Raw genomic sequence first — 23202 nt, 5'->3', positions numbered from 1 at the left:
AAGGGACTCCAAATAATAATACGTGAGGGATGTTTAGTACTCAAGCAAGCACTGAAATTTAAGATAGGTATATTAATTCTAAGTCATCCTGGGATACGAGCAGTATTATGCTTTAATAGCACTTGAGCTGTTTTGTGATTTGTGTACACTCTATAAAATGCGCACAAAACACCTGATTCAAGGTCAAAGTCGACGTGTTACAGACAACATGGTCTGAAGGACAGTTATTTGCGTTCGCTTTTGAAGACAATCAAAACCATAATAAACGCTTGTGAAATTCTCTCACAGGTATGTAAATATATTTTAAAAAGTGTCTAGTTTTTCTAAAGTTAGTATTTTGTTTGAACACAAACATTGTGAATTAGTCAAGAAAATTGAATGCAATGAATACCTGAATATTTTCATGATGTCATGCATTCATCAGATCTCTAGCAGGTGTTATTCTAACAGTCAAAGAACTGTATGTTAGAGTCAGTTTACATCCTTATCATTTACTAATGTAATTTTTAAACATAATAACAGAATAATATTGGTAGAAAGTTTTTTTGTGTTACAGGTATACTGCTTTTAGTTAATTAAAATAAACATTCCATTAAAGCATTACATTCTCTAACTTTACTGCAATTTATATCAAGCTTCTGGGCTCAACTTTTGTCATTTTATTAGAAAAGCTTGACTTGAGCTTAAATTTATCAGAACAATGGCTTGACTTGACTTGATTTCATGCTGTGAAATGAATTGTGTTCTGTAACTTTTTTCATAAGGCTGTAAGAAAAGAAGAACAATGACAGGATTACTTCATGCACAAAAATTCAAAGACAGTATGGATGAGCCTCCATGTAAGTAAAAAAACTAAATGACTGACTAAATGTGTAAATCTAAGCATTAAAACTAATTACAGTCTCAAATCTTTTAGAGTATGATGATACAAGCTTGGCACACCTTTTTTTTTGGCCAGTTTCTAAAACTGGGCGCAAAGCCATTTTCAGATTTTTCCAGAGATGTTCAAACAAGTTCATATCTGGGCTCTGGCTAGGGGCTGGGCTCGAGGTCCAGAGCATTCTAGAACAGGCTTTCATCTAGGATGACTCTGTACATTGCAACATTAATCTTTTCGTTGATTAAAAGTTCCTTAAAAGACTACAAACATTCATGATAAGTCATTTAAGACAGACCACTTAAACATTTATCTAGGACTTAAGCCTTGTCTCTGAAACCTTGGGTTGCTAATATTTAACTTTATGTAAATAAATATTTAACAGTCTACTTAATCAACAGAGTAAAAGAATACTTATGTAGCAGAGGCCAGCTAGTGAAGTGCTGTGCAGGTAAACTCACTCCTCTGACCTCTAAAGGTGCTCTAGCGACAGACACTAGAGGTCATGGCTTTAAGCCTCCTTGGTAGAGCCACTGACTCTCGTGCAAAAAGTTGTTGGATCGATCCCAGCTCAGAGCAGGTTGGGTGGTGTAAGACTGGCAGGGTTACACTTAGAATACATAATCATGCTTCAGTGTATGTATTAAAATATGCCAGTGAACAGGACTTTTTCTGTCAGTATGTCAAGTATACTTAATTGCAATTTACATTTTATAAAACTACTCCAAAAGTAAACTGACAGTAGCTTATAGTTTCTTATTTTTAGTTTAAACGAATTATACACATAGCACACAAGAATAAACTTCTTTTTCACAAGGAAAGCAAGCATATTACTAGTCTCCCAGTTCCTGCCTCTGAAAAACATCCCCACATCCGATGCTGCTACCACCATGCTTTACTGTAGGGATGGTATTGGCCAGGCGATGAACAGTGCATGGTTCCTTTGGACAAAGACTTCAATCTTTAATTCATCAGACCAGAGAATTTAGTTTCTCATAGTCCGAGAGTCCTTCAGGCAACATTTTGGCAAACTCCAGACAAATAGTCATAGAATTGAGCCACTCTAGTTTCTTGTTTGATGGACAACTCCAGAGATGTCTGTTTTTCTGGAAGATTCTCCTCTCTTCAAAGACAAAAGCTGAAGCTCTTTAAGAGTGACCATCAGGTTTTTTGTCAACTCCCAAGGGCCTTCTCAAATTGGCTGGTGCCCACTCAAAAAAGACTCGGTTGGTGGTTCCACACTTCTTCCATTTAAAAATGATGGAGGCCACTTTGCTCATTGGGACCTTCAATGCTGCAGAATTTCTTTATGTACCCTTCCCCAAATCTGTACCTAGATACAATCCTGTCTCAGTGGTCTATCGACTGTGCCTTGGATTTTGGGGCTTGGTTTGTGCTCATATATGCACTGTTAACTGTGGGATCTTACATAGACAGGTGTGTGCCTTCCCAAGTTATATTTAGTCAATTGAATTTACCACAGGTGGAGTTCAAGTTGTGAAACATCTCACGTGTGATCATTGGAGACAGGAACACCTGAGTTCAATTCTGAGTGTGATGGCAAAGGCTGTGAATATACTTGTGATATTTTTGTTCTTTATTTTTCAGAAATTTGCAAAGATTTAAAACAAACATCTTTAACATTGTTATTTTGGCATATGGTTTGTAGAATTTTGAGTAAAAAAGAGATAAAAAAAAATGTGGAAAAGTGAATTTCTGTGAATACTTCATTGTTCTAAACAAATTCTAGTCAAATTCACTGTGTCTAAATCTCTGTTTTTATTGTTTCTCTCCAGCTCTGTCATCCTCCAAGGGTCCTCTGTTTGAGGAGCTTCAGTGTTCGGTGTGTTTGGATGTGTTCACTGATCCAGTCAGCACTCCATGTGGACACAACTTCTGTAAGAGCTGCCTGAACAAGAGCTGGGAGAAGAGTCAGGTCTGCAGATGTCCATTGTGTAGAGAAAGATTCAGTGATAGACCTAGTTTTAAGATAAACACTGGACTTGGAGAGTTTGCTCAACGCTTTAAGCAAAGGTTAAGCCTGAGAATATCTGAGGTTCTCTGTGACATCTGTGATGGGAGAAAGATGAAAGCCCTGAAGTCCTGTCTGGTGTGTCAGACCTCTTACTGTGAAACTCACCTGGAGCCTCATCTGAGAGTCCCAAACTTCAAGAAACACAAACTGATGGAGCCTGTGATAAATATAAAACACTATATATGCCAGAAACACGAGAGACCTCTGGAGCTGTTCTGTAGAGATGATGAGATGTGTGTTTGTGTTTTTTGCACTGACGGAGACCACAAGACTCACCACACTGTTCCTATACAAGAGGAGATCAAAAAGAAGAAGGTATGAGTTACTAGCAGCTTACTTCAGTTACAAGATGTTTTGTCAGATGATGTAATTCAAGTTAAGAATTAAAATATCAGTGTATTTCGGTCTGTCTATAGATTGAGATGATGAAGACTCAGAGAGACATGCAGCAGATGATCGAGGACAGACTCAAGAAGATTCAAGACATCAAACACTCAGCAGAACATAGAAAAGTGAGTTGAAATGTTCAATATTTGCTGGATTGTGATTTGATTTTTCTTCTTAAAACTAAAATATTCTTCAGGAAAACATAGCAAGAGAGAAAGCGTCCAATGTTGAGCTCTTCAGTGATCTGCAGCGCTCCATTGAGAGATGTCAGGCCGAGCTACTGGAGATGGTGGAGGAGAAGCAGAAAGCAGCGGAGAAACAGGATGAAGAGCTGGTTCAAGAGCTGCAGCAGGAAATCAATGAGCTGAAGATGAGAAACTCGGATTTGGATCATCTCTCACACACTGAGGATCACCTTCAGCTCCTGGAGGTCAGTATCTCTCTGTCTGCTCAAATCACAGGGCAACACTCACACTCCTCCTGCTGAATGATTTTTCCTTTCTCCTGCTGTAGATTTACCCATCCATATGCAGCCCTCCACACAGCAGGAACTGCCCTGAGATCAGTATAAACACTGATGTGAGTGTGGAGACTCTGAGGAGAGCTCTGACTCAACTGCAGGAAACTCTGAATGAGAAACTCAGTCAAACTGGTAGGTCACTATCAAATACAGAACATAAATAATTTGATTATAATTTTGACAAGTAATTGTTAGAGTTAGAGCTTAATAATATATATATATATACTGTATGATGCACATATATCAATCTTGTTCACAAAAATCCTAAAATCATATTATTGTGTTTTATGATTGACGTACTGTAACAGTGTTGAGGAGGATGCAGCAGTATGCAGGTACAGTGATTTTCACTTTTTACATTAAAAAAAGGAACAGTAATACTTTACATTTAACCCTCTGTGGCATGATTTTTTGGTTTAGGAGGGAAAAATATTTCACCACAATTTTTGGGTGCTTGGGGGTCCCTTATAATAAATCAATGATAACATGTGCTCCCCCTAGCCCCCCATCAGATTTTAGTTTGTTGCCTCAGGACAACAACATGCATTTAGGGCACTAATACACCAAGGTTTTATATATATTATTAAATGTGAAATTAGGCGCAAACAAGCCATAAATACATTAGAAAAAGTTTTAATTTAATATAAACAATATCACCAATATCAATAACTAGCCATAAATTATGTATTGTGTGTTCTTGTGGGGTATCGATTGAATGTACTTCTTTACCAATGTTTATTATTCACTCAGAAAGCAGTTGTTGGTGCATGTGAAGCAAAAGTGGGTGCCACATTTTTTCCACTTAGCTTTAGGTCAGGAGTGCCTAAACTTGGTCCTGGTGGGCCGGTGTCCTGCAGAGTATAGCTCTAATCCCAATCAAAGACCTGAACCAGCTACTCGGGCTCTAACTAGCATACTAGAAATGTATTAGCAGGTTGGCAACTAAATTTTGTAGGACACCGACCCTCCAGAACAGAGTTTGGGCACCTTCTTTTCGTATCTCCCTTTCTGTGTATCTATGACCATCAAGCAGGCTGAATCCAGATGCACATCAAACTCAGCAGAGTTTAGTTCCAACCCTGCTTCAACACACTTACCTGTAGGTTTCAAACAAGCCTGAAGAACTCAGTTAGTTTAATCAGGTTTGTTTAATCAGGGTTAAAGATAAACTGTGCAGAACTGTGGCTTTTTGCAAGTTTAATTTGCATCTTTGAATGGAAGCATAGCTATTGTGACACTTCAAGCTTGCCGTCAGAAGGAATGAGACTAACTGCTCAATCTTGTTATTTACTTCCATAAAATGTTTCAACATCCATTTCCTGTGAGTAATAGTTGGATGTTATTGTTAATGTTTTTTCAAAAGTGGTCTAACTGCACAATGTTGCCCTGAGGCAACAAATGAAAATCTACCATTTTAGTATATAGATAATTACACAAAAGGGTATTTTCTCAATCAAATATGCTTCTTCACATATCCATGCACATCACACAGATTTATAATATAAAGATAATTAAATTTAAACATGTTAAAAAGTGAAATCTATCTTACGTTCTGCTAGCAGTGTGCTCAAGCAGGCTATGGTTTCAAAAATGGCTCTTTTGCCCCCAGAGGACAGGTCAAACTCACACCCACCTCAAATTCCATTGGTTGCCAACTTATTATTAGACTTTTTTGTGATATTTTATTTTTAAAAAATGAAAAGGGGCCAAAAATCTGGTTTGTTTCCTGATGGCAACACCATGCCATAGAGGGTTAACTTACCAAATGTATTTGGATATTTGCATTATGAAGATATGATTCATATTCTATGATCACCTTTTCAGTGGATGTGACTCTGGATCCTGATACAACTCATCAAAAACTGATTCTGTCAGATGATGGGAAACAAGTGAGCACTGGGGACACTAAGCAAAAGGTCCCAAACAACCTAGAAAGGTTTGATAAGTGTATCTGTGTTCTGGGAAAAGAAGGATTCCTGATGGGGAGATTTTATTTTGAGGTTCAGATGAAGGGAAAGACTGAGTGGACTTTAGGAGTGGCCAGAGAATCGATTAACAGGAAGGGGAAAATCACAGTGGGTCCTCAAGATGGATACTGGGCTGTGGGTCTCAGGAATGAGAGTGAATATTGGGCTTATGCAGCTTCAGCTGTACGTCTGTCTGTAAGAGAAAAACCACAGAAGGTTGGTGTGTTTGTGGATTATGAAGACGGTCTGGTCTCCTTCTATGATGTGGAGTCCAGATCTTACATCTACTCTTTCACTGGACAATCTTTCATTAATAGACTTTACCCATATTTTTGCCCCTTTCCAAATGATATGAGTAAAAATTCTGCATCAATGAACATCTCACCTGTTAACTACAGTGGATGAATATATAGCACTCCCATTTTAAAAGTGAAAGCGAGGCTGCGGTGGGAAGAAACCCGGAAGTATTGTCTGGAATCACACAGGAATGGCGTCCATGATGGCGTATTGTTGTGTACCTGGCTGTATATCTTATCAATGAAGTGAAAGTGACATGGAGGTCTGTTCTGAATGGATAGTGAAAATAAAAAGGGATATCGGACCTCATTTTCAGCTGGGAAATGGCACTAGTTAGCTAGCATTTTCTTTCCCAAACACATTTTACATGCCGTTTATCAAACTCGAGTTTATACCTGCCAACATTTGTCCTTGAAATCCGGGAGATCGGGGGGATTGAGAACTGGTACTGTGTACTGTGGTGTTAGTAACTGTACTGTGAAGTGATTTTCGGGTAGCCGCTGCGATCAGATCCTATACCAATGTTGACGACCTTTGGGTTTCACAGACCGTACCAAAACGCTGAGGACTGGGGGGATGGTTGAAATTACGGGAGTAAATAACAAAATGGGAGGGTGGCGGGAAATGGTTCTGAAATATGGGAGACATTTCTGTTGAGCACTGGTAAATACTATGGCAAATCAGCAGTGTTTAAAAACACACTCAATGGCGCTTAAATGTTAGCAGGAAATTGACGTTTTTAAAATTCCTGTATTGGAACAACACTATTACAGACAACATGAGGGTGTGGTACAGAGGACTGCATTATTACATAGGCTGAAGCAGGGAGGTGTCCCCACAGTGTTTACCTGGTCCCATGAACTGAAGCCTAGAAGGACACTTCAGTGTATTACTCTTGAAGAGATTGTGATTTTGTTTGATGCCTAATATGCTTTTAATTGTTTAAAAAACAAAAAAATTATTTACTGAATTCATTTGCTCCTTGATAAGTAAAACATATACTTTCATATCTTATTTTTTAGACGCAAGAAACTACAACAGTTATATTTTTAATTTTACTAATTAAATTCTACAAAACATAAAATGTGAATATTTGCACAGCTTGAGTGTCCTGTACATTATTGCAGACTTACTGGATCATTCAAATTAATTCAGCACGCAGAATATTAATACATGACTGAAATAATAAAATCCCAGGACTTGTCTTACTATTTTTACTAAATTTTATACAAACTGTACAATGCTTTGCTGTTTCCAACTGAAATGAACAATAATGGCATAATAATAATTATTATTATTATTATTATAACAGGGGCAAATTATTATTTCACATGCAATAACCTGAAACATTATTTCATGTTGTACTTGCAACATGGAGTGCTTTCGTACTTAATGTGTAATGCTATTAAGACTAAATGTAGACTTTTCAGATTTTTAGACTTGTCTGTGAGATTGTGTATAATGTGTATGTGTTTGTAATATACAGTGAGCTTACAAAACAATTCATTAAAATTACAGAATACAAAACAGTGCAGTAAATTTACTTATGAAATAGCTTCACCAGCTATTGTGCTATTGTGTTGAGCTTGCTTCAAAGATTTAGGACAATCCATATTTATAATTGATTTTAAAACAACAACAACAACAACACGAAAAAAAGACTGTGAACTTTGAGTATGTGTATTTTAATTATATTACCATGTTGGGATGAAAACAGTAAGAATTCACACTCATAAAGATATTAAATATGCTTTATTTAATACACTCCTTAAAACAAAGCTTGATACAAGGTCAAAGACTGATGTGTTTCTAACAAAATCTGTACTGAGGCTTTTTAAAGATGTCACATTCATTTCTAGGTAAGTTGCTGTCTTCTAATTGCAGTTATGTGAATGTAAATATGGATCCATGGACCATTTAGAATGTGTTTGGACCATATTTGTTTTGTGTGAGATTAATAAATGACTGACATAATACAACAACCTCCCCTGATCTATTATGTTGTTATTATCTAGATTGCTTTGGTTAACACTATTATAGACATTATGCTAGAGAATCATTCAAATACTAGCTCTAACGTGATGGTGAATTAGTGTCGGCTTCTGTTGTTCTGACGTCAGCTGCAGATGTGAATGAATGGTGGAAGAAAGTAGTTACTCATATAAAGGGCTTTTAGCCTGTTTGTGTTTGATTTACTTTTTTATATACACAATAATGCCGCCGAACTTTTGTATAAACATAATATTACATGAGTAGCAGTGCGATGTGGCTGTATATCAGCACTGGTGGACACTAAAGCACAACACACGCCTTCCAGCAGTGCCGATATACAGCCACATCACACTGCTACTCGTGTGATGTATATATATATATATATATTATATATATATATATAATATATATATATATAATATATATTATATATATATATATATATATATATATATATATATATATATTTCTCAATTTTAAAAATAGTAAATAGACATGACTTGTTTTAAATAATCAAAAAGATAAAAATTTAATAAAAAAAATCTTTCTGTTATGCAACATGTTTCGCAAAATTGTATAAAAAAACATCAATTTTAAATACATCAATATTCATTGACTTGCAGTATTATACTTCCACACATCTAGTTTCAGTACTCAAGTGTCAGATATTCAACTTTAAATAGCTGGCAAACATTGACATTACAAAGCAACAGCCTTAACTGGTAACAGCACCTCTTCCTTCAGCACCTAGAAAAGTATGATAAAAAAAAAAAAAATACAAAAGGAACTTGGCAACGCAGTGGTGCAGTAGGTAGTGCTGTCACCTCACAGCAAGAAGGTTGCTGGTTTGAGCCTCGGCTGGGTTGGTTGGTTCGAGCCTCTGCTGGGTTGGTTGGCACTTTGGCACATGTTGGAGTTTGCATGTTCGCGTGGGTTTCCTCCGGGTGCTCTGGTTTCCCCCACAGTCCAAAGATGTGGTACAGGTGAATTGGGTAAGCTAAATTGTCCATTGTGTATGAGTGTGAATGAGTGTGTATGGATGTTTCCCAGAGATGGGTTGCAGCTGGAAAGGCATCTGCTGCGTTAAACATGTGCTGGATAAGTTGGCGGTTCATTCCGCTGTGGCGACCCTGGATTAATAAAGGGACTAAGCCAAAAACAAAAATGAATGAAAAGGAACTTGTGATATTTAAAAAATACAACAGCAAATACAACTACTCCTAAATAATTTTTAATTATATTTTAATGTTTTATTGGTAAATAATTATAAATTAGTCTTTATTTTACTAATATTATCATGTATTATTTATTATATTATTCTAATAATAGTATGAAGCTGAATATGGCTGAAAGCTGTTAAGAGATTAACGTGACGCACCACAAAAAGCAGCAGAACTTTTATTATGCCACAGTTCACCACTTCTGGTTCTTCCACTTGTGAGCATGTAAAGAAGAAGCAGCAACCCTTTTGACAAGACTGTTATGACGCGTTTAACGATCATCAGCATCTTAAATCCTTGCAAGTTTTTAATATTTAGATTAATATTTAGATAAAACATATGAATTTTATTTATATGTATTTATGTAAGTATTAAATCATCTTTGCATCAATTTACAAAAAAACAAATTACCACTTATGCAGAGCGTTTCAAATGCAGAGTGTATGGGCAGGTCAGTTTTAGAGTATGAGCCTATTTCAACAGAGGCTCATTCTGAAAACATAGAGATCGCGAATGATGTAGCCAGATGTACAGATAGCTGCATTTCGTCTTTAAAATGAACGCTATGGGTGGTATAACATCATTCCTTTTCGTGCTTACCAGCTGACCGCTTACCTGCATGCTTTCCACTGTTACCAGTTTGGCTAGTTAGCTCAGCATGTATGTTGGCGGACTTGAGACGCAGAAAAGAGTTGACCACAATGATGGGGTTAAAGTCTGGCGAAGAACTCTTCCAGAAAGCGGGTAAGACAAAAACAGAAGCCAAAAAAATAAAATAAACAAGTAAATAACAGGTGAGAATGTGGTATAATTTCAAATGTGGTAAAAATCAGACGAGGGCTTTTATTTTTCTGCATTGCTCTTTGAAACTGTCGGTTGGATTTAGGGAATTGGGTGGACGGGTCAATCTGTGCTTTTGGGTGCTTTTTGGGTTAAGTGAAGGAGAAGGGTGGATCAGTCGATCGGTCAGTCAGTCAGTCAACAGCGGCCACTGGTGGATTTACGTGAAAAGAGCATGTGCGAATGGCCTTCGCGAGAGAAATTTGAGATCTCAAAAAGCTTACTTAGCGGTCTTTGGTGGATTTACATGAGAACAGCAGGGGAAATGGCAATCGCATGAGAAATTTGACATCTCAAAAAGCATACACAGCGGCCTCTAGTGGATTCACGAAAACAAAACTGAAAAACAATGTACATCCTGTGTACGTATTTGGCGCTCTTCAGAAATATATATAGCGGTACGCAACATTATCAGTTGCTATTTTTCTTTTTTCTAAAAGTCTTTAAATTGACCATCATTGAGTTTTTCTTTTATTATTTCATTATTTACATTTGTTGTACTATTCTGCGCTCTAAGTTTACTCACTATGATGACTTCCACTACTGAGAAGACCTGGAAATGTGAAAACGGTTCAACAGTGCTTTTTTTTTATCTAAAAGGCACTTGTAAAACATCACAGAAAAGTTGAAGAACATCAAACCTTCATTTGGCTTCCTGAGATGCACTGAATCAAACTATAAAACATGTAATACTCAACTTTATATAATAAACACAATAAGTTTTGCTTTCTGGAAAACTCTGCTTTGCATGGCATTTTATTCTGCTTTGTATGGTGTGAATGAATTAATAGTGTTACTTTATAATACTAACAGGACAGGTAATCAGTTTAGCTTTATAGATGTGCAGCCACACAAACACACCTGATATAAGGTTAAAGTCTGAAGTTCAGAAAATATGGGAGGAAATCTGACATGCCTGAAGGTGCAACTACCGAACAACAATCTAAATAACATTATCTTTTAAATTACTATTAATTATTGAGCATTTCTGATACATACCACATGTAAACACCTTTGATATTCACTCACAGGTAAGTTTAATCTATGTCTGTTTCAATAAGATGAACAATACCAGAGTAAAGCATGTTTTTTATTATTGTTATGATTATAAGTGGTCCGACTTTATATTAGGTTGCCTCAACTACTATGTACATGCATCATAAAATAAATACAACATACTTACTGTGTTTATAATGTATTGTAGAAGACTTCTGGTTCTCTTGAGAGGGAATTCGGGTAGGTTTAGGGACAGGTTTGGTGCTATGGGTAGGTTTAAGGATGAGTTAGGGTGTAAGTGATGGTCAGCAGTGTAATTACATCAAGGCATTTAATCAGTCATAAGTACAATATAAAAACATACCAGATTAAAGCACGTTTTTTATTATTATAAGTGGTCCGACTTTATATTAGGTTGCCTCAACTACTATGTACATGCATCATAAAATAAATACAATTTACTTACTGTGTTTATAATGTATTGCAGAAGACTTCTGGTTCTTTTGAGAGGGAATTCGGGTAGGTTTAGGGACAGGTTTGGTGGTATGGGTAGCTTTAAGGATGAGTTAAGCTGTAAGGGATGGTCAACAGTGTAATTACAGAAATTAATTAATACATGTAGGTATTTAATCAAAAGTACAATATAAAAACATGTATTTACACGATAAGTACATTGTAGCAAATTATTCATTTCAATGTAAGTACATATTAGGTAAGGTCACCCAATATAAAGTGTGACCGGTAACACTTTACAATAACAGTACATGAATAATGATGTATTAATATGTAAACTAAACATTACTTTATTATGATGATGAGTTAGGGTACGCACTAATCATGAATTAACTTTAACACGAGTCACGAGTTCATGTGTCAATAACAGCTACCTAAATTACTTGTTAGTACGTGATAGTTTGTTTATTAATGTATTAAATACCACATTAGTTTATGCTAAATTTAACCATCATAAACTCATGATATGTTAATGTATAATTACGTTGTCACTTTACTTAGAGGGGCACATTATCGTTAACCCATTCTTAACTACTCATGAACTCTTAATGCATGTCCAGCTAGTGAGTTTACACTGAATAACAGTAGAAAAGTGTTCTGTCAACATCAGCATGAACAGGAGTAGTTAAGGATGAGTTCATGATAATGTGCCCCTTCAAGTAAAGTCATTACATAACTATACATTAAGCACTCATGAGATCATGTTGGTTACATTTAGCTTTGACTTAAATGTTAATTAATACATTAATTAACAACATGTACTAACAAGTAATTGAGGTAGTAATGAACTCGTGTGACTCATGTTGTAGTTAAAGTTAATTCATGATTAGTGTGTGCCCCTTAACTCATCATTAGTTCAGAATAATGTTTCGTTTACATATTAATACATCATTATTTATGTACTGTTATTGTAAAGTGTTACCGTGTGACCTTATGAGTTTATTTATCAAGAAATGTATGGAATTTGTTGGATTGAAAATCTTACTAAATTCATATTACTTTAAAATAAAACTCAATGCAGCAAGAGTGTGAACTGCTGATAGTCAGAACACAAACTGCACCTCTTGAATTGTAATGATGCTGTCCAATTTATTTGACTTTTAATGCAAAACACTTATTAATTGCTGTAATCATTCATTTTTTTCCCCCGGCTTAGTCCCTTTATTAATCAGGGGTCGCCACAGAGGAATGAACCGCCAACTTATACAGCATATGTGTTGCGCAGCGGATGCCCTTCCAGCTAAAAGCTGTAATCATGAATTAATATTATTATATGATCTAAAATCTTATTTGTGGAGTACTTCAATTCAATTCAATTCAATTCAATTCACCTTTATTTGTATAGCGCTTATACAATGTAGATTGTGTCAAAGCAGCTTCACATAAAAGGTCACATTAAATAGGAATAGTGTAGTTCAGTTTGTAGTGTTTAAGTTCAGTGTTGAGCTCAGTTCAGTGTGGTTTAATAATCACTACTGAGAGTCCAAATATTGAAGAGCAAATCCAACGATGCGCAGCTCTACAGATCCTGAACCATGCAAGCCAGTGGCGACAGCGGAGAGGGAAAAAAAACTTCACTAAAGGCGGAAGTGAAGAAAAAAAACCTTGAGAGAAACCAGGCTCAGTTGGGCACGACCATTTTAATTTCTCCGCTGGCCAAACGTCTTGTGCAGAGCTGCAGTCTCAGTGGCGGAGGCTGGAAGCTGGCCTCAGCGAAGACTCGTCTGTCTCTGGAGCGTCATAGGAACATCATGTTCTCCACTCTTCCATGACCATCGCAGTAGTTGTTCAGGATTCGGCCAGGTCCAGGATATGGAAACCTTGATATCATCTCGTCGTTGGTCTTGGATCGAATCAGTGACTCTGCATAGTCTGAGGGCCTCGGGAAGAGTATCCCCAGGTGGAAATGGAGAATAAAGAAAATAATTAGCGTAGCTGATGTTCACAGTGTATATCAGCAAGATGCATAACCTGTGTGGAAGCCCCCTAAGTGGTGCACTAAGTGTATGCTTTACTGAACAGATAGGTCTTTAATCTAGTTTTGAATTGGGAGAGTGTGTCTGAGCCTCGGACGTTATCAGGAAGGCTATTCCAGAGTTTAGGAGCTATAAATGAGAAGGCTCGACCTCCTTTACTCGACTTTGCTATTCTAGGTACTACCAGAAGCCCTGAGTTTTGAGATCTTAAAGAGCGAGTTGGATTGTAGCGAGACAGAAGATTGGTTAGATAAGCAGGAGCTAGATTATTTAGAGCTTTATATGTAAGAAGCAATATTTTATATTCAATACGAAACTTAACAGGCAGCCAGTGTAAGGAGGATAAAATTGGGGTGATGTGATCAAATTTTCTATACCTGGTTAGAACTCTGGCAGTTGCATTTTGTACTAATTGAAGTTTGTTAATAGAGGATGCTGGGCAGCCAGCAAACAGAGCATTACAGTAGTCCAGCCTAGAAGTCATAAAAGCATGGACTAGCTTTTCTGCATCTGAGATGGATAGCATACTTCGTAACTTAGCGATATTTCTCAGATGAAAGAAAGCAGTTTTTGTGACATGGGAAATATGATTTTTAAAAGTTAAATTGCTGTCTAATATGACACCCAGATCTTTTATAGTAGAACTAACGCTAACTTGTATCCCTCTAATTGTAGATCGAGTTGTGAGATCTGCTGTGTACAGGATTTAGGCCCAATAAGTAATAATTCTGTTTTGTCTGAGTTTAAGAGAAGATAATTGTTGGTCATCCAGTCTTTAACATCTTTAATACACTCAGTTAGCTTGGACAGATTAAACGTCTCGTCAGGTTTAGTTGAAATATATAATTGAGTATCATCTGCATAGCAGTGAAAGCTGATCCCATGTCTTCTAATAATGTCTCCCAGGGGTAGCATGTATATTGTAAACAGTAAAGGGCCTAAAACTGATCCTTGAGGCACCCCGTATTTTACTGGGCTGATTTGTGAAGGCTGTCCATTTATATTTACAAACTGGTAACGGTCAGATAAGTATGACTTAAACCATTGTAGGGCATGTCCCTGGACACCTGTAGACTTTAAGCGATTAATAAGGATACCATGGTCAATGGTGTCAAATGCCGCACTAAGATCGAGTAGAACTAATAGCGAGATGCACCCTTGGTCAGCAGCTAAGAGTAAATCGTTGGTTATTTTCACTAATGCAGTTTCTGTACTGTGATGAGCTCTGAAACCTGACTGAAACACGTCAAAAACATTGTTAGTCTGCAGAAAGGAGCATAATTGAGCAGAAACAACTTTTTCTAGTATTTTAGATATAAATGGAAGGTTTGAAATAGGCCTATAATTAGCTAAGTTGCTGGGTTCCAGTTGTGGTTTCTTAATAATAGGTTTAATAACAGCTAACTTGTAAGGATTTGGAACATGGCCTAAAGATAAAGAAGAGTTGATAATGTTAAGAAGAGGTTCTCCTATAACAGGTAGCAATTCTTTCAGTAACTTTGTTGGAATTGGGTCCAATATACACGTAGCTGATTTAGAGCTATTTATAATTTTGTCTAGCTCTTCCTGTTCTATGATTTTAAAGCACTGTAGGTTATTTAGATTCAGAGACGTGTTTACTGGATCTGAAGTATAAGGCGGTGCAGAAAGTTTAATATCTCCTATTTTCTGTCTAAAGCCTTCTATTTTATCACTGAAAAAATTCATGAAGTCATCACTACTAATTTGCGGTGGAACGTTTTGTTCCAAAGATGACCGATTATTTGTTAATTTAGCGATGGTGTTAAATAAGAATCTAGGATTGTTTTGATTATTTTCTATCAGTTTGCGGAGGTGCTCAGCCCTGGCAGATTTTAAAGCCCTCCTATAGCTGGACATACTGTCTTTGTATGCAATTCTAAAGACTTCTAAATTAGTTTTTTTCCATTTACGTTCCAGGGCACGGGTTGCTGTTTTGAGAGCACGGGTATGACTATTATACCATGGTGTAGTTTTATTCTCTCTAGCCTTTTTTAGTTTGATGGGTGCCACAGTATTTAAAGTGCTAGTAAAGATGGCATCCATACTGGTGGTTACTACATCAAGGTCATTTGCGTTTGCGGGTGCATTTCGAAGTAGAGAAAGTGTTGGGACTTCCATTAATATAGATGTCACATTAATAATAAATAGTAAAAATACAATTGAAGTAGTAGGATGTTAAAGTTATATAAAGACTGGCTTTTGTTACTAGACTTGAGGCAACAAAATGGGAACCACTTTTAGGATGAAATTAAATGTGTTGCCATTTATTTTCCGGAAAATGCAGAAAAGCAATGGCAGAGTCTTTACCAACATTACCAAAGCGACCAACAGAGACCAGGAGATGCAGTAAAGATGAACCTCCATGTGAGTCTATCTTTAGTTAGTCATTAAACAAATCATTTAAAGCTATTTGTTCAGCAACATTTACTCTTTTTGTTCACTGTGTTGGTCAAAGACATAAACAACAATTGCCAATGTTGTATCTAAATCAATTATTATTGATCTATGTATATTAGGTAGCTTTACTACTATATAATAGTATGCCTTAACTAATTGTATAATTTTATAAAGGGCATTTATTATGTGTATATGCTTTATTATTATTATTATATTATTATTATATTATTATTATTATTATTATTATTATTATTATTATTATTATTATTATTATATGGTTCGATTTAAAATGATATCTGTATGATTATATCTTTCATTATTGTCTGTAAATACATCTCTGTGACCCAACATTATCCTAATACCATAACCATATCCCAACACAATAACAGGAAAAGTACAATAAGTATGTTATACTACACTTTTGGAAATAGTAAAATTTAATTCAATTTACCTTTATTTCTATAGCGCTTTTACAATGTAGATTGTGTCCAAGCAGCTTCACATAGAAGATTATAGTGATTTGAAACAGTGTCAGTTCAGTTTTCAGTTTAAATGTGCTTAATATAAAGTGCCACCCTTTATATTAACATTTGTATGTAGTGAATATTTCTAACATCGACACTGTATAATATCCAACACAATCTCACGGCAATTCGTAACTTTTTGATTAGTGGCTAATTCGTATGAATTCGCACGATCTAATTCGCACAATTTAGTACGATTTGCTCATCCCCCAATGACGGTTGGGTTTAGGGGTGTGGTTTGGTGCCACGCCTCCTTTTTAAAATCATACAATTTCGTACGAATGAACTCGTACGAATTCGTACGAATTATCCACTAAACTGACAAAACGTAAAATACTTACGTTTTCTCGTGAGATCAGGCTGTAATATCTGTAAAAATGAACAGGAGGTGATATATTCTATCTATATTCATATATATGTATTATTTCTCTTCTCTTCAGCTCTGTCATCCTCCATGAGTCCTCTGTTTGAGGAGCTTCAGTGTTCAGTGTGTCTGGATGTGTTCATTGATCCAGTCAGCACTCCATGTGGACACAACTTCTGTAAGAGCTGCCTGAGCAAGAGCTGGGAGAAGAGTCAGGACTGCTACTGTCCATTGTGTAGAGAAAGTTTCAGTAATAGACCTGACTTGAAGATCAACACAGGGCTTAGACAGCTTGCCCAACTCTTTAAGCAAAGGTTGACCTTGCGAATATCTGGGGTTCTCTGTGACATCTGTGATGGGAGAAAGATGAAAGCCCTGAAGTCCTGTCTGACGTGTCAGACCTCTTACTGTGAAACTCACCTGGAGCCTCATAGGAGAGTCCCGAACTTCAAGAAACACAAACTGATGGAGCCTGTGAAGAATATAAAGGACTACATATGCCGGAAACACGAGAAACCTCTGGAGCTGTTCTGTAGAGATGATCAGATGTTTGTTTGTGTGTTTTGCACTGATGGAGAGCACAAGACTCACAACACTGTTCCTCTAGAGATGGAGAGTAAAGAGAAGAAGGCATGAGTTACTCCCAATAGGAAAACTTACTTTGATAACTTGGTTGAAATGTTAGAAAGCTCTTCTGTTAGATGTAAAATCATCAATGAGTAATTGTGTGTGTGTCTGTGTGACTATCTCTATATAGATTCAGATGATGAAGACTCAGAGAGACTTGCAGCAGATGATCGAGGACAGAGTCAAGAAGATTCAAGACATCGAACACTCAGCAGAACTTAGAAAGGTGAAATGAAATGCTCAATATTTGATGGATGGTGTGTAGATTTCTTTTAATAAAATATAACTGTATGTTTCAGAAAAGCACAGAGCAAGAGAAAGCGTCCACTGTTGAGCTCTTAAGTGATTTAATGCGCTCCATTGAGAGATGTCAGGCCGAGCTACTAGAGATGGTGGAGGAGAAGCAGAAAGCAGCAGAGAAACAGGATGAAGAGCTGATTCAAGAGCTGCAGCAGGAAATCACTGAGCTGAAGATGAGAAACTCTGAGCTGGATCATCTCTCACACACTGAGGATCACCTTCAGCTCCTACAGGTCAGTGTCTCTCTTTCTGCTCACAAGTCAGGACAACACTCACACTGCTCCTGCTGAATGATTTCTCCTCTCTTCTGCTGTAGATTTACCCATCCATATGCATCCCACCAAACATCAGGAACTGGCCTGAGATCAGTGTGAACGCTGATGTGAGTGTAGAGACTCTGAGGAGAGCTCTGACTCAACTGCAGGAAACTCTGGACCAGAAACTCAGTCAAACAGGTAGATCAATTTCAAATACAAAAAGACCCATCGCACCGTGTCTTAGATGTCTCAGGCTTGGTCAGTGCTCTTTTAATCCTTCTGGAGCTTCTATATCAACACAGGCTCATTGTGAATACGTACCCCCCTCACATTTCTGGAGAGCACCAATTATGTAGCCAGACGTATGTATGTCTGCATTTTCTCTTTTAACTGAATGCTACGAGACGGTAAGACGCTGCCGATGGCTTCTGTTCCTTTTTGTGCTACCAGCTGACCGCTTACCTCTGTATGGACGGCTTTTCCGCTGTTACCAGTTTGCCCAGTAGCTCACCATGTAAGTCAGCGGACTTGGGAGGTGGAGAGGAGTTGACACGATGACAGGGTTCAAGTTCGGCGAATAACGGTTTCAGAAAGCAAGTAAAACAAAAGATAAAAAATAAAATAAACAAGTAAACAACCGGGTGAGAACGTGGTAAGATCTGAAAACGTGGTAAAATCCAGGCGGCCGCAAGGGGTTTCCTTTTTGGATCGCTTTTCAAAATGCTGTCGGTTGGGTTTAGGGAAGACGGTGGGCGGGTCAATGGGTGCTTTTGAAAACACTTTCGGTTGGGTTTAGGGAAGGGGGTGGGTGGGAGTATTGGTTGGTCGATCAGTCAGTCAAATCTCAGTGCAGCAGGTTAATATGAATGAAAAAATTCAGTCCAGCACTGGTAGAAAACAAAATCTAACCTGAGTCATCGAAAATAAAAAAGTTAAATATATGCTTAAAACATTTTTTATTCAGTGAAGTTTAATATTAAACTAATTTCAAGAGGAGCACATGCTCACGATTGACCCAGCTGGCCCACATTAGCTAATCCCGATCGTCCAATCAAAGGATCCCAAGTCACTGTGTATATCCTCATTTCCTTTCTAGAACTACCTTCGTCTGGAAGAAACCCCCCTCCTCCCCTTCTTCCACCTTTATCCAAAATGGGCGGCACGGTGGCCCAGTGACTAGCACTGGTGCCTCACAGCATGAATACCAATTCGTGTCCTCATGCTTCGTGTCCTCGCTGGGCCATCTGGTATTTCTGTGCAGAGTTTGCATGTTCTCCCCGTGTCCGTGTGGGTTTCCCCCAGGTTCCCCGGTTTCCTCCCACCATCCAAATATGCTCTATATTATAGACAAATAAGCCTTAGTCTTTTTTCTAAATGTCTTACTCTCAGGAAGTTCACCTTAGCCTCAGCAGCGGGGTGTTTTGAGATTGATCTGAGCTCAATCTCCCCTCGCCCTGGGCCGAGGATCCCTTGAACTCAGGGCTCTCTCCTGGGACAGCATGCCAAACAAGCTATGTATAAATCATCAGCTGAGTGTGAATTATTGAAGCCTGTTTTTAAAAGGTAATTTGTAGTGTATGTGGTGTAAACCATACAAATTGTGTGCACTAAGAATCTTTGGAATCATGTTAGAGAGAAAATATTATGTGTGTGTCCTGACATTGTGGTTAAGTATACTTCACCCAAAATAGGTTTCAAACCTGTTTTTTCTTCCATCTGTTGAATACAAAAGAAGATATTTTAAAGAAAGCTGAAATTCTGATTTCCATAGTATTTGTTTTTCATACTATAGATGTCAATGGGTAAAATATCGAACTTTAAAATATCTTATTTGTGTTTAACAGAAAAAAGAAGCTCAAACAATTGAAGGGTGAGCAAATAGTGAGATTGAGTGGAAATTTTCTTTGCACATTGATTTGTATTAACCTGTGTTTTGAGCCTATATTTAAATATAATATCAGCTATAAAGACTATCCAACCCAGGCTCATTCTGAAAACGTACCTCTATATACATTTCTGGATACATTTGTTTTTGCGAATCCACTAGAGGTCGCTGTGTACGCTTTTTCAGATCTCAAATTTCTCTCGCGTACCATTTGTGCCTGCTGTTCTTACGCAAATCCACCAGAGGCCGATGTCGACTGACTGACCTACCAATCGACTGACCCACCCACCTCCTTCTCTAAACCCAACCAATAGTGTTTTCAAAAGCACCGATTGACCCGCTCACCCTTTTCCAAATTGCAATTTAAAGCAATCCAGAAAAAGAAAAGCCCTCATTTTTACCACAATCTCACCCTGTTTACTCGTTTATTTGATGGATTCTGTTTTTTTTTACCTGCTTTCTGAAACTATTCTTCACCGGACTCAAATCCCGTCAGTGTGGTCATCTCCTCTCTGCATCTCAAGTCCCCAACATCCATGGTGAGCTACTGAACAAACTAGTAACAGCGGGAAAGCTGTCCATACGGAGGTAACCGGTCAGCACGAAAAGGAACAGCGTCATACCACCCCGTAGCGTTTGTTTTAAAGATGAAATGCAGCCATACGTACTTCTGGCTACATAGTTTGCAATTTAATCTCCAGAAACATATATATTGATATATTTAGGTGAACATTTTTATACAACATGAATTTAACAATATCATCTCTTATTATTATTTATTTTCACAGTGTTGAGGAGGATGCAGCACTATGCAGGTACAGTGACAGATCACAGTAATAGTTTCAAAAACCTTTACAAACAATAATATTCCAAAACATTATTAATATTGTATTGTGAAGATGTGATTTATATTCTCTGATCTCTTATTCTCAGTGGATGTAACTCTGGATCCTGATACAGCTAATCCATTTCTCATCCTGTCAGAAGATGGGAAACAAGTGAGACATGGAGACACTAAACAAAATCTCCCAAACAACCCACAGAGATATGATCACTGCAACACTGTCCTAGGAAAAGAGGGATTCTCCTCGAAGAGATTTTATTTTGAGGTGCAGGTGAAAGAAAAGACTAAATGGGATTTAGGAGTGGCCAGTGAATCTGTTAAGAGGAAGGGAAAGATCACACTGAGTCCTCAGCATGGATACTGGGCTGTGGGTCTGAGGAATTTTAATGAATATTGGGCTTTTGATGCTCCAGCTGTCCGTCTGTCTGTAAGAGAAAAACCACAGAAGGTTGGCGTGTTTGTGGATTATGAAGACGGTCTGGTCTCCTTCTATGATGTTGAGTCAAGATCTCACATCTACTCTTTCACTGGACAGTCTTTCAATGAGAAACTCTATCCTTTATTCAGCCCATGCATTAATTATGAAGGTAAAAATTCAGCACCGCTTATCATCTCAGCTGTTAAATACATTGAATAAATGTACACCCTAAATACACTGACTGGCTACTTTATTATGTACACCTTACTAGTATCATGTTGGACCACCTTTTGCCTTCACAACTTTCTTAATCCTACGTGGCATAGATTCAACAAGGTACTGGAATTATTAAATTCTGAAAGAGATATTGCTCCAAATTGACATGATAGCATCACGCAGTTGCTGCAGATTTGTCGGCTGCACATCCATGATCTCCCATTCCACCACATCCCAAAGGTGCTCTATTGGATTGAGCTCTGGTGACTGTGGAGGCCATTTGAGTACAGTGAACTCATTGTCATGTTCAAGAAACCAGTCTGAGATGATTCGCGCTTTATGACATGGCACGTTATCCTGCTGGACGTAGCCATAAGAAGATGGGTCCATTGTGGTCATAAAGGAATGAACATGGTCAGCAACGTGTGTTTTTGGCAAAGTGTGCCAAAAACATATCCCCCACACCATTTCACCACCACCAGCCTGAACCGTTGATACAAGGCAGGATGAATCCATGCTTTCATGATGCTGACCCCAAATTCTGACCCTAACATCCGAATGTTGCAGCAGAAATTGAGACTCATCGAACCAGGCAACATTTTTCCAATCTTCTATTGTCAATTTTGGTGAGCCTGTGCAAATTGTAGCCTCAGTTTCCTGTTCTTAGCTGACAGGAGTGGCACTCAGTGTGGTCTTCTGCTGCTGTAGCCCATCAGCCTCAAGGTTCATTGTGTTGTGCGTTCAGAGATGCTCTTCTGCATACCTTGCTTGTAACGAGTGGTTATTTGATTTACTGTTGCCTTTCTATCAGCTCGAACCAGTCCTAATGCCGCTCAATGGATATTTTCTTTTTTTCGGACCATTCTCTGTAGATGGTTGTGTGTTAAAATCCCAGTAGATCAGCAGTTTCTGAAATACTCAGACCAGCCCGTCTGGCACCAACAACCATGCCACGTTTAAAGTCACTTAAATCACCTTTCTTCCCCATTCTGATGCTCGGTTTAAACTGCAGCAGATCACCTTGACCATGTCTACATGCCTAAATGCAGTGAGTTGTTGCCATGTGATTTACTGATTAGAAATTTGCATTAACAAGCAGTTGGACAGCTGTGACTAATAAAGTGGCAGGTGAGTGTGTATATATAGTTGATGCTATATATACTAATTCTGGCTTTAAAGTCCATGTGAAATCCAAAATTACAATGTTTATTTGCTAGCTCACATTGTTATTCTTCAGGTAAATAGTTAATCCGTGCCAGTTAATTCACTGAAAAATATTTTGTTTTGGTAATCTTATATCAAAGTCTGACTGTTTCCCTCCACCCTTGGAGTGGCGATTCTTCTGTTGACATGAACCTGAGGGTTTCCATAGCAACAGCATATTAATATCCTAAACCTCGGCCCTCTTACTGTTAGTTTGCTACGAGGGATTGATTCGCAACACAAAGCCCCGTCCCCCTACTCGATATTCTGTTTCAGTTGTAAGCACATCAACATACTGATATAAAAGTCTCCGCAACTTCTGGTTTACGCAGGTTTCAAATTTTTTTTTATAATTTGTACTTTGTTTATAATTTCACATCAAATATATGCATTTGCACTAAATGTCCTAATAAGACCTTGACATCAAATCTCTTCACATTTATCAGCCAACAAACAGGCTTTTTGCTTTTTGTTAGACAAATTTTTGTGTAAAACATGTAAAAATTTGTGTTGGGTTCCTGAGATA

At 37.6% G+C, this 23202-nt stretch overlaps 2 protein-coding genes across 2 annotated transcripts; both read left to right on the top strand.

Annotated features, from left to right (window-relative positions):
• Positions 1-226: 226 nt before the first annotated feature.
• LOC130231701 (E3 ubiquitin-protein ligase TRIM39-like) lies at positions 227-7610 on the top strand. Its single transcript, XM_056461080.1, has 8 exons — positions 227-288; positions 765-839; positions 2674-3227; positions 3329-3424; positions 3496-3729; positions 3813-3951; positions 4128-4154; positions 5644-7610. Exons 2-8 carry the CDS (start codon positions 785-787, stop codon positions 6189-6191), a joined length of 1653 nt encoding a protein of 550 aa, XP_056317055.1. The 5' UTR covers positions 227-288; positions 765-784; the 3' UTR covers positions 6192-7610.
• Positions 7611-11088: 3478 nt separating this feature from the next.
• Positions 11089-23047, top strand: LOC130231697 (zinc finger protein RFP-like). Its single transcript, XM_056461078.1, has 8 exons — positions 11089-11166; positions 15926-16005; positions 17003-17556; positions 17684-17779; positions 17853-18086; positions 18170-18308; positions 20784-20810; positions 20929-23047. The coding sequence occupies exons 2-8, from the start codon at positions 15933-15935 to the stop codon at positions 21474-21476; spliced, it is 1671 nt and encodes a 556-aa protein (XP_056317053.1). The 5' UTR covers positions 11089-11166; positions 15926-15932; the 3' UTR covers positions 21477-23047.
• The last annotated feature ends 155 nt before the right edge of the window (positions 23048-23202 follow it).

The sequence above is a fragment of the Danio aesculapii genome, chromosome 7 (assembly GCF_903798145.1).
Source record: "Danio aesculapii chromosome 7, fDanAes4.1, whole genome shotgun sequence".
NCBI classification, from domain to species: domain Eukaryota; kingdom Metazoa; phylum Chordata; class Actinopteri; order Cypriniformes; family Danionidae; genus Danio; species Danio aesculapii.
This window is presented reverse-complemented; position numbering and strand designations above follow the sequence as displayed.

Excerpts from the sequence above, each read along its gene's own strand:
- LOC130231701 (XM_056461080.1), top strand. The coding sequence starts at position 785 with ATGACAGGATTACTTCATGCACAAAAATTCAAAGACAGTATGGATGAG. Across the intron at positions 3,228-3,328 it reads AGGAGATCAAAAAGAAGAAG|ATTGAGATGATGAAGACTCA; the intron begins GTATGAGTTACT and ends GTCTGTCTATAG. Across the intron at positions 3,730-3,812 it reads ATCACCTTCAGCTCCTGGAG|ATTTACCCATCCATATGCAG; the intron begins GTCAGTATCTCT and ends CTCCTGCTGTAG.
- LOC130231697 (XM_056461078.1), top strand. The coding sequence starts at position 15,933 with ATGGCAGAGTCTTTACCAACATTACCAAAGCGACCAACAGAGACCAGG. Across the intron at positions 18,087-18,169 it reads ATCACCTTCAGCTCCTACAG|ATTTACCCATCCATATGCAT; the intron begins GTCAGTGTCTCT and ends CTTCTGCTGTAG. Across the intron at positions 18,309-20,783 it reads CCAGAAACTCAGTCAAACAG|TGTTGAGGAGGATGCAGCAC; the intron begins GTAGATCAATTT and ends TTATTTTCACAG.